We start from the raw sequence: 22,233 nt of genomic DNA, 5'->3' as shown, positions 1-22,233 counted from the left end.
CCCTTGAGAAAGCAACCTACATTCTTAACACCATTGATACTTTAGTGTCAGTAATACATTGTAAGTGGGAGAGTGTGTTAAGGAAATAAAGCCCATGAGTGGCGTGGTAGTCACCAAGATATTGGGACATGACACCATTTATATCCAGAGGCGTTGAGATTGGATTCCTGGCAATTTAATAAATTAAATGAAATAGACAGCCACTGGTGAGGGGTGCTGCAAATACTGTTGAACCTGAAGGTTGGATCATGCAGGCCCTTCGATGAAGTAAACAGTTCACAAAACGGCTTTTAACTAGTCTTTATTTTGACAAACTTCTGGGTAGATCATGTAACAGGGTGTTACAAAACTCATGTGAACTTTTATGCGTACAAATGTCAAATCAAATACAGGTTTTCATTGGTTGTGTATATTTTTACCTGCCAATAATAATAGTAATAAAAAACTCAGTCCAACAAATGAGATATAGTAAAAAAAAAAAAGGAAATATTTATTCTTTTGGCTCAATAATGAAGTAGCTCACCATTCTTTTAGGAGTAGCAATTCCCTGCATGCAGTTCATCAGTATACTACAGTAAATAGTTTTGTAAAAGGGATGAACATTAAACTTTCGGTTTGTGCAAAAAAAAAAAAACCAACAAAAAAAAAAGAATTATATCATGTTAGATAATTGTACAACTTTGTCACTTTGTTCCAGGCTAAAAAGGACAGAGCCCATGTTATATCCATGATAGCTTTAGTGCAGCAGGATTTAAAAAAATAAGCCTAGTCTGCATATGCAAATACTACAAAAGTTGAGTTAAAAAAAACAAACTTCCATGAGTGAAGGATTATCTGCAGGTAACCAGAGTAGGTAGAAAATGGTCAGGGTTAGAGATTTTGACCAACATATCTCTTATTAGAATGGTAGAAAATATATTATAACAAAGAAATCCACAAAACCCATTGTCTAACTTTTATTTTAGGAAATTATCTGCTGAAAAGTTTTTTGGATGCAAAAGTTTGGAATTTTGATTAAAAATAAAAAGCAAAGGATAAGGTAAAATAAATTGCCATGTCATCAACCTGAAAATAATTTTCTTATGTACAAATGCTGACAAAGAAAACTGATATATTTTACATTATTTATATTTAAACAAATTTTGGACTTTTTTTTTCCAGAAACTATGAAGTATAGGTTTTAGTGAGAGGCCCTATACAGTGTGTCTCCTTGAAATTAATAAAGACACATTGTGATACTCAAGTTGATTTAACAATGCAAAAATAAAGGTGTTTTAAAATAATATCAATGAGATTTTCTTGACAGGTAGACAGAGAGCAGATTAAATTCATTCTACCACCAACATGTGACTCTTCTTACCAAAACGTGTGATAAATGGGTTGATTAAATTAGAGCAGCTTAGGCAATATTAACATGCATTAGTGATAGCCTTCCAGCTATTTCTGTGGGATGAATGGTACAAGATACCTCCCTGTTTGAAGCTTACAAAAGACACACACACTGTGGTACATATTTGATTTAATAGAAGTTGTGTATTAGGCTATATATACGTTTATATATATGTATATATATATCTGCCCAAACATGCACCACAGGATAAAATAACTATTTACATAACAGAGGGTATTTAATTGACACAAACTGTCAGTTTTGCTGAGAGCAGAAGATGGCAAAGGAATACTGCCACAGGAAGTGAAACAACTACTCCAAAGGGGTACTTTGGATAGATTTTTCTAGAACAGAAAGATTAGATAACTTTGTGTGGGGATGGGGTCATTTAACCAAACTTAAATATAGAACTCTGAAACTTAGAATACAATCTGCACTTATTGAAACAAAATATTTTGCATAAAAATAATCTTTCAAACATTAGTGGAGACTTTACAGGCACATAACTGCTCCAGTATAAACAAACATAACAGACTAAAATACTTGTAAGTTAACGCCATCCAGAAAGTAGAAGTATTTGAAACTGTTAACATTAGAATTAGTTTTGAGCAATAACTTTATCTCTCAGGCAAAATATTTTTTTTATGATTACTGGAGAAATCTGTGGACTTAAGAACACAGGCTTCTTATATATATTTTTTTCCCTTAACGTAAACGACACTTACAAAAATAGTGACATAGTGTTATGAACAGACTATGAATCAGGGACCAGGAAGATCCCCTGGGACAGATTTTGTAAAAATACGGCAAATGTGGATGTTAAAAATAGAGCCGATGGGAGTGCTGTACTAACGGTGTTTGGTGGTGGTATCATGGTCACTTTCACAAGGGAGTTCTCAGCAGGGTCAGCTGGTAGTGGGCGCAGCAACCTCTTGTCAATGTTGATACCCTGTCTCACAGAGTGGCGGCGACAGAGAGGCCACTGTCTGGTATAGGCACTGACCTTCAGTATTTGTTGAAACAGTCAGTTTGGCATGGACCTCTCCGTGGAGTCCAGTTGACACATACGTGTTACCTTCAGAGGCTGTAAACAATTGATTACAAAGACATTTCTCTGTTTCTTTTTAGTTTTGATTTTCTCTGACCTCTTTCCCTTTGCTTTCTTTTTCTGGTTTGTCTTTCTCAAACTTTTCCTTGTCTGGCTTTGTCACACTATCATAGGAAGGAGGAGAGGTGGTGGAGGAACTTCCGTCTGTCTTTTCTGGAGTGGAATTCCCATTTAATTTGTCACTCACCATATCTCCTTTAATAGGCAGGTCAATCCTCCCCTTGATTGTCTCTTTGTCATATTTACTTGATATGTTTTTTAACCTTTGCTTTAAAAGATAGCATCTGTAGTTGCGCTGAATAATGGCAGCAGATACTTCCTCTTGTTTGCGTTTCAGAGTGGTGGTGATCGGTTCATAGGAGACTTTGGAGGGATTGGAAGCCATGAACCGATCTTCCATCTGGATTCGAAGGGCATCCATCTCTCCACTCTCCCCCAAGACACGCTTTGTAAAAGCAAATAAGATGTCCAGGCAGTGGATGCGGTCTCCGCTCACCATGGGCAGATCCATGGCGATGAGCTGGACTTTGTTTGGCTTTGCGATGAGAAGGGGAGGATCCAGAGCAGCCGCAAAGTCGGAGAGCTTGCAGAACTCTATGAACTGAGTGGCATCGGGGTCGAACTTTTCCCAGACCTCATAGAACATCTCAAAATCATCCTCACTCAGGGGCTCTGCGCTTTCTTCTGTGGCAACGCTGAAGTTCTCCAGGATGACAGCGATGTACATGTTCACCACAACCAGGAAGGATATGATGATGTAGCTGACAAAAAAGAAGATCCCCACAGATGGGTTCCCACAGTCCCCCTTCACCGAGCTTCCAGGGTGAATAGCATCCGGGTCACAGTCAGGAGGCGCACTGTTGAGGATGGGGGCCAGCAGTCCGTCCCAGCCTGCCGACGTGGTGATTTGAAACAGGCAGATCATGCTGTTGCCGAAAGTCTCGAAGTTGAACATGTCATCAATTCCAGCTTCCTTTTTAACGTAGGCAAAGTTGGACATCCCAAAGATGGCGTAGATGAACATGACCAGGAAAAGCAGGAGGCCGATGTTGAACAGCGCGGGAAGGGACATCATCAGAGCGAAGAGCAGCGTGCGGATGCCCTTGGCACCTTTGATCAGACGTAGGATTCGGCCAATCCTGGCCAGGCGGATGACTCGGAACAGGGTAGGGGATACAAAGTACTTCTCTATCAGCTCGGCCAGAAACATGCCTATGAAAAAGTACACAGAAGACAAATTAACAAAGAGTATATCGATGTTTATAGAAATGCTGTGTGTATATGGCTCTTTTTTTCGGGGATGGGACACGGTTTCTCTGTGTAACCCTGTAACCCTGGCTATCTTGGAGCTCTCTCTGTTGGCCAGGCTGATGTCGAACTCAGAGATCCCCTACCTCTGCTTCCCAGTGTGGAGATTAAAGACATGCACTACTACTGCCTGGCTTTTTGTATATGTCTAATTTAAAAAAATAACCTTACAAAAACTTGTCTTAACTAACCTTTGAATCCACTCTAATATCAGCATTTAAAAATGATTTAGAGTTTTATTCAATGACTCTATAATACAACATTATGAAGCAATGCTGATATTTGTAAATTACAAAATAATATAAAATATTACTATGGCAGTTTCTGGTTATACTTCCCAGTTACTATGCTTTACTGTTAAACATGAAATATGGCAATTAGAAATAAATCTTATTTCTAAAATGACTTAATTTATTGTTCCCAATGGCAGTGGCATTCTTTAGTTTGAGAAAAGTTGATTATATCTGGCCTTTAGTTTCTAAATTTATAGTTTTATTATATCCTCACTTCCTCTTTCTGCCTGTTAAGACCCCACCTTCTTGCAAGAGCTGTATCAAATGTCATTTATCTATCTTCTGAAAGACTGTTAAATGCTTTGGACAGTGTTGGCTATTGCTTAAATTTTTTAAATTATATATACTACTGTTTAAATGAGAATGGTTCCCATAGGCTCATATATTTGAATGTGTGGTCCCCAGCTAGTGGATCTGTTTGGGAAGGATTAGGAGGTGTGGCCTTGTTGGGGTAATATGGCTTTGTTGTAGTAGGTGTGGCTTTGTTGTACCACATATGGTCTTATTGGAGTATGTATGACCTTGCTGGAGTAGGTGTAGCTTTGTTGGAGTGGGGGTACAAACTTGCTGGAGTGGGTGTGTAAACTTGTTAGATTCGGTGTATCACTCACTGGGAGTGGACTTTGAGGTTTCTTAGGCCTATACCAGACTCAATCTCTCATTCCTTCTCTGCCTGCTGCCTGAAGATCAGGATGTAAAGCTCTCAGCTACTGCCCAGTGCTATGCCTGCCTGTTTGCCATGTCGATCACAGACTAACCCTCCAAAACAGCCCCTAATTAGATGCTTTCTTGTGTAAGAGTTGCCATGGTGTCTTCACAGCAATGAGACAGTGATACTGCTGTGTTATGATGATGTGTTTTAAAGTCATGTGCCTCATTCCCAAGCCTATTGACCACTAGCAGAATGTTGTGGTTTGAGTGTAAGCCATTCCCCCACAGGCTCAAGAGTTTGGACCTTTGCCATGATGCTGCTTGTGCTGTTTTGGAAAGTTGTGGAATCTTCAGGAGTTGAAGACTTATGGGGAGAAATGGGTCACTGGGGGTGGGGAGGGGCAGGGCTTGAGGTTTTGTAACACAGCTCAATTTCCTGTTCTCACTCTCCATCTCATATACAGGTTCACTTTAGCCAGCTGACATTGTGTCCCATGCCAGGCTTCCCATACCAGGATAGAGTGTATCCCTACAACTGTGAGCCAGAATATGCCCTTCCTCTGTAAATTACTTCCTGTTGATTACTGTGTCCCAACAAGGAGAAAGGTAACTAACACGGAGAGGATATGCTGAGTTGTTTTCTGCTTTCTTCACCCTTCCCCCGAGTCCATTACAATACTTTAACTTCTGACCCATTAACTTGGTGAAGAAACTCAAGTTTCAAAATTTTATCCAAATATGATAGCATTGAAATTATCATTCTACACACTCCATTATTCCCCCATTGTATTCTGCAGCAGGATTTGGAGGAAATGTTCTCTAGGAGCACATGTCTCTGTGGTTGAAGTGTTCTTACCTACGATCGAGAGAATGACTACCACAAAGTCAAAGATGTTCCAACCAATAGTGAAGTAGTAGTATCGGAGGGAGATGAGCTTCAGCACAAACTCCCCGGTGAACAGGACGATGAATACAAGGTTGATGCGGGACAAAACCAGGGTCATGTATTTGCTCTGGTCGTCAGTCTCCACCATCATGGTGACCATGTTGAGGCAGATGAGGATCATGATGCTGATGTCAAAGACTTGCCTGGTTACAAAGTCAAAGACCATCCCTTGAAATTTGTTCTAGAAAGAGAGGGAAGATAAGGTTACTGAATACATCACATAAATAGCGATCTGGTAACATCGCAGATCCAGATGAGGCCCTCAGGTATGCACCCTCCTTAAGATACCTTAAACAGTCTTTAAGCTCCAGTTTACTTCCTATTGTTTTTTGTAAAATGAGAAGAACAGTACCACGTGCCAGTAACAAGCATACTTGCTTCATTTGGGTTACATAGTAAGACAGAACTGAATAAGCCAGAAACTGGTGGAAACTGGCTAAAAATATGTAGAGCCTGTTTGGTTAAACATGAAAGTTTTTATACAGATGATTTCAAACAGTAGTGAAGATTTATGAAAAGGTAAATACAGACTTTTCAATTAATAATCTGCTTCATTTAAATATTTCAAGAATTTTCTGTTATTCCTTATTTTTCCCTCAAATGATGTTAGTTATACTTATTCAATTCTATTTGTTTATTTGTTAATTTATCTGTTTTCCCCCATCATATTTTCCTATCTATGCTTCAGCAAAAATGCATGAAAGGATTAGAGAACTGTTGGGTCTTCCAGAGGACCCAGGTTCAATCCCTAGCACTCACACAGTGGCTCATAACTCTTTGTAACTGTAGTTCCTGGGTTTCTGATTCTCTCTTCTGGATTCCACGGGTACAGGCAAGTACATGGTGCACAGACATATGCATAAGCCCAATGCCCTCCCACATACAGCTTTTTAGAAATGCATGAAAAATGCTTGCCTAATTAATACCTATTTCAGGAAACATATGCCTTTAAAGTCCCATGTAAATCCAAGTGTAAATGTGGTTTTGTTAGATAACTACAAATAATTTATAATACACACACAAAATCCCATGGCTTATGGACAAAAATTCAAGGTCATAAACCATGCATGTTTGCAGATATCAGTGTGACTTTTGGTGAAGCAGACAGATTCATTCCTTTCTGGGTTCAGTGTCTTCCCATCCTTCCTTCTCGTATTACATCTCCCAGTTTCAATTACCTTTCAATACATAGTAAGATGATGTCACTGATGAGGGTTCATGAAACTTTTCAATTGAGAGTTTTGATGACCACAGGCTTTGTGGTCAGGGGTACAGTTACCTAATGGGCCTTAGTTACCTTTCTCAGAGGGTAGATGAGTTAGGGTGCAGCTCTGAGCATGAACTACCATCACCATGCCATTCCACGTTTGTAAGTGTTACAGACTATGCCTTTGAAAGATCTTTATTCTCTGTCTGGTGACAGAAAGTTTTTGAGACAGTTTTTCTTTCTAAGCAAGTTGGAAATGTTTTCTAGCCTCAAGAGTGAGAGAATCCCAAAAGACAAATGGTTTTTCTCCTGTGCAGAACCTAAATTTAATATATATCAAATCATAGATAATATGGAGAAAGTATACCATGAATCCAGATAGATAGGGGAGCATGAGGAAGGACAGGATGGAAGGGGTAGGGGGAGCTATGAAATGAGTGTGATATGAAAACAAAAGAGCTTACTATTGGGGGGTGCAGGAAGGCAACCAGAATGCAGGGTGCAGAGGAAGTAAGGGGGCAGCAGAAGAGGGAAGTTACAACGGAGTCTAATGATACACACGTATGAAAATGTTATAAAAGTATTGATTACCTTGTGTGCCTCCTTAAAAGCTAATAACAGAAGGAAAAGCTAAAATCAGATTTATACTAGGGAGGAAACAAGAACATAGAGCAAGGGAATGGTGGTGGGTTGGGCTGTCTGGGAACCTCCATCTACTTAAAAAGACAAAGTTAGAGGAGCAGCCACCAAACACATTGGCAGCAGGAGAGTGAATCTCAGTTCAGGGCCAGTTCTTGGGAACTCTGAGTTGGAGATTTCAACACACTAGCTACTCAGAACATCCAAGAATTTTAGGAACTTGACACTTGTTACCAAGTTTGTATCTGTAGACTGTACCGCACAGTATAAGATTTGTGAATCGTGCTATAGATTGGTGGTATCACCCTCTGTGTTCTGATCTAGACACTATCATTAAAATATCATCTTAGAATCTTAATGAATACGAGATACCCTTCTTACCGAAGGCCGAGGGATGGGCTTCTGGGGTTTTTTGGAGCCGAGTTTCTTCATTGCATTGTAATACTTCTTCTGTTCTTCCGTCATAAAGATGTCTTGACCTCCAAAGTAAACACACAGAATAACCTGGTTACAATCCCAAGTTGTGTCACAATAACATTATAACCAAAGTATTTCTACGTCTTCCTTTGATTTTTTCTCAATTTTAAGTGGATTTTATCTTGCTAAATATAGATTCATTAATCTGCTTTTCTCATTTATGTGAAATACTGCAGAGTTTAATATTATGCAAAGCCCATAAGCATGCAAAATTCCGATTACTACAGCATCCTAATTGGATTATATTATATTCACAATGCATTTTAAGGTCCTCAAATATTTATTTTCATTGAGCCAAATATCTTTTCTTCCTCTCTTACAGTTGAGAGTTTTACTGCTGTATGCAACAGTTTTTAGCATTTTTGTTCATCAAACACTGTGATTGGTATGAGAATTGCAAAGGTATATAACATGGTGTCATGCTCCTTACGTGGGTAGGTCCTTATAAAGAAAGGTGGATAAATGTGCAATCTTATGCAAAAGGGGGAAAAGGATAAAAAAAAATAACAAGCAAATGAACAGGAAGAAGGAAGAAAAGTTATTGTAGACACAACAACAAGTTGAGAGAGTCAGGATTAAGCTTAAGACTTTAAAGGATAATATAGAGTTTGCTGGGCCACGCATCTCAGGAAGAGAAAATATCACACATAAAGCCACGGAGACAGCAGTGTGTGTCTGAGTTCAGAAAAGGTCAGAAAGATTCTAGCTGTTGCCATCTGACAAGTTCTGTTGATGATGTGCATGAATGGGGGAATAAGTAAGTATCAGGGTCAGGGCTGAAAAACGAGGTGCGGGGGAAGAGGAGGCTGAGGTATTGGTGAGGGTAATTCCCGAAAGACTCCATAAGCCACGCTAAGAGCTGGGTAACCACTGGATGTCCTGAAATAATGGTTATATTTCTGGGTCAGAAAAGATAGCTGCACAGAGGGTGAAAGGAGAGAAGCCACTGAGTAGGGACTGTAGCCTAACTGGCCACAGAGTAAGAGTGGAAATAATATAAATCCAATCTCTTGGAGTCATGACTCCAAGTATCTGGTTGGCTGGGTGCCACACAGGAGCTCTGAGCAGGGAAGGGTGAGCCGTGGGAGACACTCATCTTCTTCTTTTGCTGGTTGAAGTTGTCTATGATGACACCGATAAACAGATTTAGAGTGAAGAACGACCCAAAGATGATGAAGATGACAAAGTATAAATACATATACAGATTTTCTTCATATACAGGCTGGAGTTTGACCTAAACAATAGTGAAAATATGGAAAATTATTAGCAACATGGACACTTCAACTAAATAATGTAGTGAGTGTTGTTACTTCCTATGAGCTTGTCTTATCATGTTTTCTGATATTATTTTACAAAAATAATTTTCTCAAAGTAGCATGAAATTTGAAAATTTTACTTTTTAAATTCATGTTTTTCCATTATAGCCTCCCTGCCAACTATTCCACAGCACAAATAATACTGATAAAAATGTATCTAACAGTTTGGACCTGTTATTTTACCATCATCATCATCCCAACATATTTTGCATATTTTTTTTGAAAAATTTTAGTAGCAGAAAATCAACTGAGAGGAAACTGCAGGGTAAGCAGACGTCTTAACCAATTCTTTATATTCCTGCTTTTGAGACTGAACTTTCTTGAAGTCGACTTGCTTGTTTGTGCTCTAATATTCTTGGAAGCTGTTTCCCAGCCTAATTGAGTGTGTTCTCTAGAGAAACAGAAAACCATGCGCCCCCTGTACTGAGCTCCCTGCTTACTTGGAATACCTTTATTTGCAGGGCTGATGTGATGTCTCATCCTCCATGTAATCTGACAGCTTTTCAGAGTTAGACGTTTTACCTACTACATATCGTACCTACAGGGACCAAACTATTATCCCTACATAAGCACCTGTCTTAAAACAACCGTTTGTACCTGGACTGGTAAATACTTTGGGTTTATGCACTAGAGAATTCTGGGTCTCTCAGGTCAGTTCTCACCAGTGTCTACTGGGAACAATCTTGAAGCTGCAAACAGTGTCTGCGAGCTACTTACATCCCGCGAATCAACAGCTGCATACATAATATCCATCCAGCCTTTGAATGTGGCCTGTAAATAATACATATTAGAATATGTATGAATATCTCACCTAAATGTATTGCATTTGCCAGACATAAATACAACAGCATCGCTTTAAGTCTGTTTTCATACATCACCATGACATTCTCGATACACACAGGTGTTGAAAGGAGTCAAATGAGGCTCTATGAAATACCTCCCTCTACTGAACATCAAAATTTGTGTTTAGAGTTTAGAATTTGTTTTCTTTTCTTCTGTTTGGAGAAATTCTATCTCTTTTTTTTTCTATAGCAAAATATAACTGGAGATTTGATTAATGAAAATCCTATCTCAATCTCATCTTAATTCCTTCCAGCAACAAGATAAAATTTGTGGTTGAAGCCTGGGTTATATTCAAACACAATTCATTTTCACTAATAACTGACTAGCAACTGTGCTGTCATAAAGTTAAAAAAATAAATATTACACATTTTACAATGTATCCCTTGAGATTTCACATGTATAATGACATCATATTATTTTAGACATTGCTATGGAAATACCGGGCTAAAAATTCATGCATTTCATCTGTAAATATAATAACTGATATTTTAATCTATACAACTTTTATAGGATATTAAAAAATTAAAATAATGGCCAGTGATATAACATGAAAAACACAGGAAGAAGAAATAAATTCTGTAAAAACATTAAAATTTGCATTCCTGGGGGATATAAAATAACTGTAATATCTCTTTCACAGTCAAATAATTAATTAGAAGTATCATTAACTACCTTCTTACTTTTAAATATAAATTATTCAGAGAACAACACAGAATGTTGTCAGGTTCACACAGTAGCCACTTACCACTTGCAGCAACGCCAGATAGCCCGCCCCCACGTTGTCAAAGTTGACTTTCACGTTCTTCCACCGGGCTTGCTTGCCAAGAGCTTGGCAATCACTGAAATTGTTGACTTCACTCACGTTCAACATGTTGCCTGTTGTCATGTTAACACAGTGATAGAACTTTCCAGCAAACAGATTCACACCCATGATGCTAAAGATTAGCCAGAAGATGAGACACACCAGTAGCACGTTCATGATGGAGGGGATTGCGCCAACAAGAGCGTTCACAACCACCTGTGGGAGGACAGGAGAGCCATGGTTTGCTGAAACAGAAGCTGCTGCAGATGTATATGCATTCTGCACTCAGACACATTTGGAAGGGATTAAATGGGTACCTGGGTAGACAGAAAGTTCTAGAATGTTTGTGTGTGTATGTGTTCTACTGCGTAGTGACTGGTAGAAGCAAAGAACAATACAGCTAAAGAGCTAAGCAAGAAAGGCAAGCAAAATACAGCAGAATCGAAAAGAAACAGACAAAACCTGATAGAATAAGATGGAGTCAGAAAGTGCACACTAGGGAAAAGGGGGTGAGGGAGGAATATGCATTAAATGCCAACAGTAATAATTCTTTGCAGTGCATATTAATTTTTGTGAGCTTGAGTGAATTAATGATGATCTGAAAGATTAAGTACGCAACTCCTTCACAGGTAAAGTGCATAAAAGACAGAAAATCTGTTTCCTCAGGTCAGGTACATTTATATGATCATGAAGGTGAGGATTAGGGGTTTCAAAGTCTTTTGTTTTGTATTAGAAAATCTCTATCTTTTAGACATAGAATGAATTAAGGCAGAGGTAAGATTTCTCTTTAGATGTAAGACTAGCAAACATGTCCTTGTATTATTACTTGTCAATTTCCTACATGTTCTCCTTGAGCCTATATTAATCATCCTTGCTAGGCTGACCTGTTTAGTGAAGAAATGGCCCAACCACCTTTTCTTTCTCGGAATCTAGGAAAGATTAAGAGGCACTTAGGATCTCATGGATAGCAAGAGTAGCTTTTCTAATTTCACTTATTCTACTGTGTAGTGGACTACTCTGCTAAACATTCCTACTCAATGAAACCATTGTCTTATTTAAAAATATAGTCAACATTATTTCAGAAATTGACAGAAAAAAATTGCAAACTAGCATCAAAATTTGAAATCCCAAATTGTAGTGTTTTCCTATGTTAATCGAATTTTATTTCCTTTAGAAAGTAAGTCATGTGAATTATCCTTGCTAGTTTTTTTTTTCAGATCAAAATTATGTACAATAATGTCTTCCACACCTCTACAAATTCTATCTTCAAATAGATGTTGCTACATTTGGCTGAAATCTTAGGTATTCCATATGAATTCAAAGTACTAATCTTAGAATACTTTTCAGATAAAAGGAAACTTGTAAGTTTTCAAACTTATTCAATTGATAATTCCTTTCTGATATAAACTATAAATATGATTGTTGACCACAGTCCCATGTGAACCCCAAACCACCCAGGCTATTGCCAAGACTATTAAGTTGCTGTTGTTAAAACTGGTGGCAAGGCCCCACTGCTGAAGACAACACCTACACAACTCACTGAACATGGAGAGTTAAAGCTGGTGCCTACATAGAGTCTTCACGCCAATGTGCTAGCATCTTTGGTACAGGAGGGTACTTGGTAGGATACCAGAGTAGAAATGTAAACAAACCCAGCTACAAGCCTTCTGATCTACAATGGTGTCTTGCCTTCAAGATATACTAGTGCGATAATGGCAGAAAATTTGTGGGAGGAACCAACCAAAATCTGATTTGATATAAGGCCCACTCCACAAGATGAAATCCATATCTGGCACTGCTTGGGTGACCAAGAACCTGAGAGCTCGGGTAAAACCGAACAATACTGTTCTGAGCAAACAAACAAAAACAGAAAAAAAAATGACATTCTGCTACACTCACAAATCAGTGCCTTGTTCAGCCATTATCAAAGAAGCTTCTCCCTTTAGCAGATGGAAACAAAGACAGAGACCCACTGCCAGACATTAACCAGAGAGTAAGATACCTTGGAACACACACGCAACCCTAAATGGGATGTCTCCATCAAATTCCTCCCCACAGGGTTCAGGGAACCCTGCAGAAGAGGAGGCAGAAAGCGTGTAGGAGCTGGAGGGGAAGGAGGACACCAACCCAAATAAACAAGACCTTTAAATCAATAGGCTTGACGTACATATGAACTCACAGAGACTAACACTGCGTGCACGGGGCACGTGGGGGTCTGCTCCAGAGGGATCCTAGAGCTGAAAAGAGAAGTGGACACAGGCCTCCATCTATAACGCAGAAGCTTTCTCCAATTGACAACTACTTGCAAATGAAAATCTAGCTTTCTCAAGGGAGTCTCACCGGGAAACAATCTACTCTTAAGAGTAGGTGGCATGCCCAGCTGTAGATGGCCGTCAGGAAACAAATTCAACAGCATCTTTGAAGGTTCCTTGTCTTATAATGCTGTGCCAGGACTTTTTCTTTTTTGATTTTGTTTTTAATTTTATCTTACTTTTCATTTCATTTTATATATTCTCTCTCTTTTTACTCTGTGGGCCCTTTGTGTATATTTTAAGGTTTCCTGCTTAGTGTTTTAAGTCTTGAGTGTATGAAAGAGTGGGTCTCTGTATTTATATCTGCGTCTTGAACCCTTTTCTTTTCTTTGTTTTATCTTCTTTCAATGCTTTAAGGTTTCTTTTTCTGCCTTATTTTATTATTGTCTCTTAGAAGCCTGTTTGTTTTCTATGGAGAGATAGAAAGGAGTGAATCAGGTGTGGGGGAGGGGCTTGGGCTGAGGGAAGGAAGGGGAAATTGTGATCAGCACATATTATATGAGAAAAATAATCTACCTTAAATAAAAATAAAACAGAATAAGTTTACAACACGAAGCTCTGAAGCATCAGGAAGGCTGAGATGGCACCAGCAGAAAAAGAAGACTGCTATTTAGAAGAGATTTCTATGAATTTGTTACCATAAGCAATGACATAGAATTTGCTGCGGGCAAGCCAAGCGTGTCTCCGCTCACAGTGCTGCGAAAGCAGCTGGAGGGTGGTTTCATTTTCCAGGATGAGTAAATTCTGCAGTCAAGGCTGAAGGGGTTTATTGCCCCAAACAAACCACCTCCTAACATAAAAACCCCATGGCCTTGAAGAAATTCAATATCCATGTGCTTTCGCAAAGCAGATTAAACAAAGCCGGCCTTCTGTGCAAAGCAGTCCTGAAGGCGTGGCAGGCATGCATTTTCTGTTGTGAGACAAGATATGCTTGCTCAGGAGGAGAGCAGGGGAGGACAAGGCTGGTACTGTGGAAAAACTGAACATCACTCAAGACGTGTGCTTCGAAGATTTGTGGAGCAAAGCCAGCTTGTTAGAAATATGTAGCTAATTATCTTGGCAACTCACGGTAGATGTGAGGGATGTACCAGTTTTGCTGGGTGCTATGACTTACTTGAATTCAAGAAATAAAGCATTGCCTTTTAAAAATGTTATTACTGATATTTTTTTTTTTTTTTTTTTTTTAGTTTTTCGAGACAGGGTTTCTCTGTGGTTTTGGAGCCTGTCCTGGAACTAGCTCTTGTAGACCAGGCTGGTCTCGAACTCACAGAGATCCACCTGCCTCTGCCTCCCAACTGATACCTTTGGAGAACTAAAATTTATCTACTGAAGGCCCAGCTGGGATGAATGTTGCCAATAGTCGTTCCAAAGTGACCGAGCAATGAAAATAATAGTGACACATGGAAGTTGTAGTGTGTGTGAGTGTGAGTGTGTGTGTGTGTGTGTGTGTCGGGATGCAAGAGAGAGGGACAAGAATTGTGAACTCAAGCCTCAGACGCTGGTATTAGCTCTGTCTCAATTCCTGGGTGTGTGTTTAAATAAATTGCAATTTCCAGAAGAAAGGCTTGCTGTTCTCTGTGGCTTTAGCCCCGAATTATCTAATTCCGTGGGGATCACTGTGTGTCTGAGTCACGTCCTGCATGGAACCCTGCCTTGAGTTCTAGAGAGTACCGCTGGCTTTTCTTACCCTCATGCCTTCAAAGCGGGATAAGGCTCGGAGGGGCCTCAGCGCTCTCAGCGTCCGCAGGGATTTGATGGCGCCAAGTTCGGAGTAACCAAGAGCATTGGCTACCAGGCTAACCAGAGAAACCTGCAGACAGAAATGAAACTGTTAATCTACCACAAAATCAAGTGTTTGATCAAGGCACAGCATATACTGTCCATTCTTCAGTGACAGCCAATGGACATGTGACTAACACCCTTCTGGCTTCATCTTCCACCCTCTCTGAAGCTGCCTGCCTCATCCCTAGCTGTGCTGTCATGACCAGTAAAATGTGATACTTGTTCATACTTATTAGCACTTAGAGGGATGTCATGTCGCAGGCTTCTTTGCGAAATATGTGTATTTTTATCATTGCTAATTCAGGGCTTAGTTCAAAAGCCCAATCCTGTTGCTTAACCCTGCCAAATAAAACTTAAGACTTCTCTCCTAAGTTGTATGATTTTAAGGTTGTGGATCCTAGAGATACTTGCCAGGAACCAGGGCTGGTCAGCTGGCTAAGTGTTTGATCTCTGCCTCTGTATCACATAAGCATTTTAAAAGGTGGACGTGAAACTCTGTTCTTAACGTACCTAATATGGTCTGGTTAGATATCCATTAGTGGAGCCATTGTGTCCTCATTGGATAAATTTGGCATATCATTTATAAAATTCAAAACAAGAATGCACTGGATTAATAAGGATAAAATTTATCTGAAAATAGTTTATCAGGTGTGGATTTCTTAAAATACAGTTCTCTTCTAATAGTGATCACACATCTTTCTGATACTTGTAATTAAGTTGAATTTTAGTTAAGTATATGCAACAATAAATAACACACATCCTTTTGGGGGTCATTTGAATTGATATTCTTTCCATATCCTTCGAGGCCTCTGTTCCCAAGTCTCCAGTGGTGACACAGGTGACTCCTGTTGTCACCTGTGTGTTGTGAGAAAGCTGAGCCTCACTCTGAGCACACACAGCCTGCTAAAAGGTAAAAAGTAAAATAAATAAAGGAAAAGAAAAAGAGAAAAAGAGGGGCTGGAGAGATGGTTTAGCAGTTATGAGCACAGGTTATTCTTCCAGGGGACCTGGGTTCAATTCCCAGCACCTACACTGCAGCTCACAACCATCGGTATCTTCAGATCCGGGGGACCCAATGCCCTCTTTTAGCCTTCTGGGGGCACCAAACACACATGTAGTATACAGACATACATGTAGGCAGAACACCCATACACAGAAAATTTAAAAATTAAAAAAAAAATCTTAAGAGAAAGAAGGAGAAGCAGAATACGCATCTACTAAGAGGTGACATTGGAGGAGGCTGGAACCCAAACCATTTGACTTCAAAGCCTATTTCAGCTTTTACATCCATTTAAAATATATTCCTTATCAGAATCATAGAACACACACCACATGACTTCAGTGGCCATTTTCTCACATCCCAGTTCTTTTTTTTTTTTTTTTTTTTTTTTTTTTTTTGAGGAACGTTGATTCATTACTTTAATTCAATAGCTTAAAGGCATGGACTAAATGAGAAAGTGTTCAGGTGGTGTTAAGTCATAAAGCAGGTCTCCCCAAAGGGCAGCACTGCTGACACTGTCCTAAAATGATGGCCTAGGCCCAAACCAGGCCTATTCTTACCGGCTAAAAGCATAAGAACTATTGTCAGGTAAACAGAAACCTAACCTCAGCATTCCTTAGAAACCCTGTAGTTCCTTGTAAACCCTGTAATAAGTAGCAATCTTCCAGGACATCTGCTTTAGTTTCTGCTTCTAGACTCTTGCCTTAAGTTCCTACAGGAGCTTCCCTTGCGAGTCAAATAGTAACACACACAGATTCTTCCTAAACTCAAATTCTAAGCCATCTCTTGAGTAAGTATTTATTTGGGCTCCTTATTTGGATGAAATTCACAAAAGAAGGGACAATGACCAGATTAATTTTAACCATGGTGGTCCACAGAAAGCCCAGAGCAGAAGACTTTAAAGGAAAAGCAACAGGGATCCACATGTCTACAGTAGTGAGGAAGTGATTTGAGGACCACTCAGAGGGTCTGGACCTGGAGCCACTAGGTTCCTTGAAAACAGGATGGAGCTACACAGACAAGTGATTGCAAGTCTGTATTCATAAAGGCTGGATACCACTGCTTGCTTTCATCCACCCTGGCCAGTCATGCAAGAGAGAAAAACGAAACGCTCTCTTCACAGCCAAGAGGGAAATCTGCACTTGCTCAAGAGATCAGAGTGTAGATGCATAATCCTCACCGCTTGCGTTGCCCTGTCGCCCAGCCAAAGGCTCTTCAGGGCTTCATGCAGTTGAGGTTTTCCAATGAAGAATACGAAAGTGTTTGAGCGGTGTGTGGGTTATCACAGAATTTCTCAGGAAAATGGGACCCGAAGTGTCAGCTTGCTGGGTATGTAAGATGAGGACAGTTTAGACAGGTTTAGAGGCAGGGACCTCAAAACTACCTGTTCTAATTCTTGAGCTTGGCCAGAAACAGGAGATGATTTTGATTCTGTCCTAGCCACAGGTGGTGAATGCCAGAGAGAGTTCTAATTTCTTATCTCTCTAAATGAAATGAATACCTGTTTGCAAGCTAGCTGTGAAGTTGTGGCTAAAACTCCAGCCCAGACAGAAATTAATTCCTTCTGGTGAACACCCTAGAATTAGATATCTGAAGTTTCATTATAGAAATGGATACAGACACACACACATATATATACATGGGTATATATACACACATATGTAATTACACATATTTTTAATTTACTATATACATCAAATCATACATTTTACAATACATAATATATGCAAAATTTTGTTTTATAATTCATTGTATATAATATATAACATACAATTTTATATGTTATTATATTATTGTATATTTATAATTTATTATATTTACTAAATTGTATGCTTTGCAAATTATTTTACAGCCTAAATTCTTTTTTTTGTATGTTGAAAAGATTAATTGACTCTTGTTTTGTCTCTCTTCTCCATACAAGCATTTAGTTGAAAATAAAAGCCCTTTTTTTCTTGTGGAACTTTTTACATGCTGCTTTGGTAAAAAGAAAACACTTTCCAACTTTCATGTTTGGGTCAGAAAACTGACAAATGTAGTAGGATATGTATCCTATTTGCAAACCTTGAGATCCAGTTAGATACCCCGGGGCGATTAGGGTCTCCATTATTGAAGAAGAGAACTCGGAGGCTATTGAGGATGGCTAACAGGCCTCTGTTGAGGCCCATTGAGGGAAAGCTATTTGCTCCTAGTCAAAGGAATGTACTATTGCTCTGGCCCTGGGTGGAGACTCAACAGTGTGATCTGCTCCACAGACTGGAACATTATGTACTATTGTTTCCTCTCTTAAGAATTAATCCAGCTGGGCTTGTCAATCACCTGACCAGGAGGCCGCCTCTCATGAAGGTTGATTCACCTGAAGGTTGATTCACCTAAAGCCATGCCAAGGACCTGAGGAGAATGGTTCTTTCTGTAATGAGATAATGTACTTATCTCCCCCAGAAGCCTTTGCCCCACTCAGCCACTTGAAGAGCATCGCCAGGCTGTTATGTGGCCCCTCAGTGATGTGGCTGTCTGCTTTTCTACGTCAATCAAAACAACAAAGTGTACCATACTTCTTCCCCTTTTTTCATACACTGGTCAAAGTCTGGGCATGCTTTCCCTGGCATCCTGGGCCTGCCCATGCTTCAAAAGCCTCCCCTAGTTCTTCTATCATGTAGCTTCTTATGGACGGCACGGCTTTCTCTCTTCCTCTTCTTCATCTCCTTCTGCTGGAAAAGTCCAGGATTTACAGTTGCCTGCCTTACAGGACTTCTCTGAGCCAGTAATGAATTTGCCCGTGAGCTTTATTTTTAACTTTGTTTTATTTTATTTTATTATTGCTATTAATGAGGCTAAGAAAGGATCCCCAATTTGTCCTCTGACAAAAGGGATAAATATTTTAAAAAGCCAGCTGCATTCTTACCAAAAACTGATAATGGAATGACAGAGTCTCCGAGCTGAATTAGAGCAAAAGCGTGCTAAGCCACCTGGGCCCATCTAGAAGCCCAGAAGATCACTGACTGTCCTCTGCTTCATTATAATAAGATCTCCATATCATTAGCCTTGCAAAACTATCTGCTACCTTCATTCATAGGATGTCATCAGGAAATATATAAGGGCAGAAAAATAGAATGTTGTATCCTGATTTTTTTCCTTTGGGTACAATGGAGTACTCCGATTGCACTTTGCCCCTGATAACCATGGCCACAGTTGCCAGGCCTGTAGGGAGAACACTCCCTCATAAGGGGAAGAAAGGAAGGTCCAAGACTCTCACCTGAGATGCCAGGTGTTGCCTCTCTGCTCCCTCCCTTAGCTGGAAGGGATTGGGGATTTCTAGAAAGCAAAAGATTAGTTGAGAGCAGACTCTGCCATGCAGTTCCCAAGAGGGCACCATTCATGACGGGTGGAATTTTGCTGTGCAGTGTCTATGTTCCTGGTTAAAACCACTTTACCTGTGCTCTGTAAGAAAACCCAATGAACTCACTAGTATCAAGTTGATCTTTGATGAAATTATAATCCGCTTTGCCTTTGGCTCCCCCATAGGTGACCTGATATTTGTCTCTGTCTCCCCAGAAAAAGATTAATACAACAAAGGAATAACTTTATTGCAGGAAAATCCCAACACATTCCCAGAATCCCACATCTCCTTGCCTGAACTGATATTTTTTTCCCCATTAAACTTGGCCAAAAGAAGGTATCCAAACCTCTGGGACCCATCTCTCCTCTCCTTCTTTTCTCCCCTCCCTCCCTCCTCTCTGATTGAATGCAGAGCTGCATTCATGCTAGATAAGCATTCTATAAGCTACAGACTCAGCCTTGCACCTTTCTGTTCCCTTAGATGTGGACTGTGTCCTATAGCAAAGTTTCTCCCTATTCGTCATTCTGTTTCATCTTCAATTGTTTGTTTATTTCTTTACTGGTGACATAAGCTGGGAAACGGTTATGGATGGAAGCCTCAGATTGCTTTCTGAACATGAGATCCCCCCACAACACACACACACACAGAGAGAGAGAGAGAGAGAGAGAGAGAGAGCTTACTACCAGTAAAAATGGGGGTGTATACAATAGGACATTTAGTCACAAGGCTCTCAAATTATGAAATTGCCTGCGTCTTGATCATTGCAGTTTTGTCTGTGATAGTGAGACGATGACCTAAATACTCATCTCTGGGCAAAGGATACATCCAGTGTGGTAGATGCATCACTGGGGAGCGCTATGTAGTACCTCTAAGTCATAGTTTGCACAAAATAACTCCATAAACCTTCAAAACACTATTTTTGTTTGTTTAAAAATGAGTGATCTGAATCATGTGATCTCTTCATATTTACTTCTTTGATCCTTTAAGGTGATTACAACAAAATCGCACTGCATGTTATTGATGCTAAAAAAAAAAGACCAAATCACAGTGTCTTTGTCAATGGGCACATCATCTTTAATCAAGTGCAACCCTGGATTTGAAGTGCTGATTTGACTGTGAGAATGATTGCGTCTGTTTATGATGCCTGTAATTGCAAGTGATGAAGATGAGTTTGCTGATGAATAATGTTATGCTTGCATAAAAATCTGCAAGGACCATCCGCCTTCTAGTTGTTTTCAATACGTTTCAAGTAAATATTAATTCAGTTACACATTTAGCCCATCAGCAGTGGTAAAAGAAAATAGTTTGCATAGTTCTGGAATATTATAACACATTGTGCATTTTTTGAGGACAAGATCACTTCGGTAATAAACAGCTACCCAAATGGATGGAGTGATCTGCCTTGTACAATCTTGCGGCGTACAGAAGCATGGGTTAAGATGGTCATCTTATTCTAAGTTGAGCCGTCTGCTGTCTGGGGACCTCTTCGTCGCCATTCTTCACTCATTCAGACATTTCCCCTGTGTCTCATTCAGAACTTTATCCCACTCCTTCCATGTGACATCTCTTATCCATGCCACCACTGACCTCTATATCCCAGCTTCTGTTTTCTGTGGTTACCCCCTCTAGAGCCCCCCTGTGACATCTCTTATCCATGCCACCACTGACCTCTATATCCCAGCTTCTGTTTTCTGTGGTTACCCCCTCTAGACCCCCCTGAAAACTTGGAGGGGGATGTCTTCCTTTAAAAAAGCCCCAAAGACATTTGGTTTTCCTTTAAATTGTCACAGCTCAGTCTAATTTACTATTTATTTCTGTTTTGTTTTATCTTTTGCCCAACTTCTTCACATTAAAGCGCAGATTTTACCTCTGTGCTCCCTTGTTTATTTCCACTCTGCCTGTGAGTGAAAGCATGTCTCTAGCTTCAAAAAGCATCTCTAGCTTGCAAGGCCCTAAATTCACACATGGGATCCTGGCTTCTCTCTTGACTATCTTGACCATCTACACCTGAGTCTCTGATAAACATCCCTCTCCTGACCCACCATCCACCCCGTGCCAAACCTGTTTTCTGATAGTCTGCCTTCCAGTTGCTCATTCTGCCTGATACTCGGGTGTTTAAGGTAGAAGAAAACCTGTGTATGGAACTTACTTCATACCCCATCCACAATTTATACACCATAAATCATGACCTTGGTCTGAGACCAAATCTCCTCTTTACTATAAGACTAAACAACTTCGTCATCCATCTCCCTGCTTCCATTATTTACAAATGTCATTTAAAAATGTTGATTATATCCTTGCATGACTTGACTCCCCAAGCCTCCATCAGCAGGTACTGCATACATAATTACAGTACATAGTGAGGGCTTCGGGACCTTTCAGACCCCATTTCTGTCTTTCCCCTGTGTCTCATCCCAGACAAACACAGCAGTTTTCTTCTTGTCCGTGGCATTTCCACGCTCATCCTCCCATCCTCACAACAGAGCCAAGTGGCTCTTTTCCTTTCTGCTCTCTGTTCTTTGAAGGGAGGCTGCCTCTCTCTGCCCACCTCTCAGGGACACCTACTTGGGCAGCAGTTGACAACGACTTCCTGCTCCCAATCCAAAGTAACATCCTGTCCATGACCCCTTGCTATTGCTCACCAGTTATCTTCATTTAGACTTGGTTGTTTCCCTAATTGGAGATTGTTTACCATACCCCACAGCCTGCGGAGTACAGTTTCTGCTAAAAGTTGGCCTGTTTCCACCTATCTCCTTTGTCTCCAACACCTTGAGTATCCTATCAGGTTTTCAAAGAGATTTACTGAGTAAGTGGATTAATTT

At 39.9% G+C, this 22,233-nt stretch overlaps 1 protein-coding gene across 6 annotated transcripts in view; it reads right to left on the bottom strand.

Moving 5' to 3' along the window:
* Window positions 1–323: 323 nt before the first annotated feature.
* LOC130864297 (sodium channel protein type 3 subunit alpha) overlaps window positions 324–22,233 on the bottom strand; it is a 107,703-nt gene continuing 85,793 nt past the window's right edge. For 3 of the 6 annotated variants that reach the window (XM_057754475.1, XM_057754474.1, XM_057754476.1), the window contains 7 exons: window positions 14,980–15,120; window positions 10,924–11,196; window positions 10,053–10,106; window positions 9,116–9,253; window positions 7,924–8,028; window positions 5,607–5,877; window positions 324–3,710 (listed from right to left, as the gene is read on the bottom strand). In XM_057754475.1, coding sequence (XP_057610458.1) covers window positions 2,515–3,710; window positions 5,607–5,877; window positions 7,924–8,028; window positions 9,116–9,253; window positions 10,053–10,106; window positions 10,924–11,196; window positions 14,980–15,120 — 2,178 coding nt within the window. In that variant the 3' untranslated portion in view covers window positions 324–2,514. The remainder of the gene's footprint in view (window positions 3,711–5,606; window positions 5,878–7,923; window positions 8,029–9,115; window positions 9,254–10,052; window positions 10,107–10,923; window positions 11,197–14,979; window positions 15,121–22,233) is intronic. The other 3 variants (XM_057754478.1, XM_057754477.1, XM_057754479.1) reach the window with 1 other exon arrangement.

The sequence above is a fragment of the Chionomys nivalis genome, chromosome 22 (assembly GCF_950005125.1).
Source record: "Chionomys nivalis chromosome 22, mChiNiv1.1, whole genome shotgun sequence".
NCBI lineage: Eukaryota > Metazoa > Chordata > Mammalia > Rodentia > Cricetidae > Chionomys > Chionomys nivalis.
Note: the sequence above shows the minus strand (reverse complement) of the source record. Positions and strands in the feature narration are given on the sequence as shown.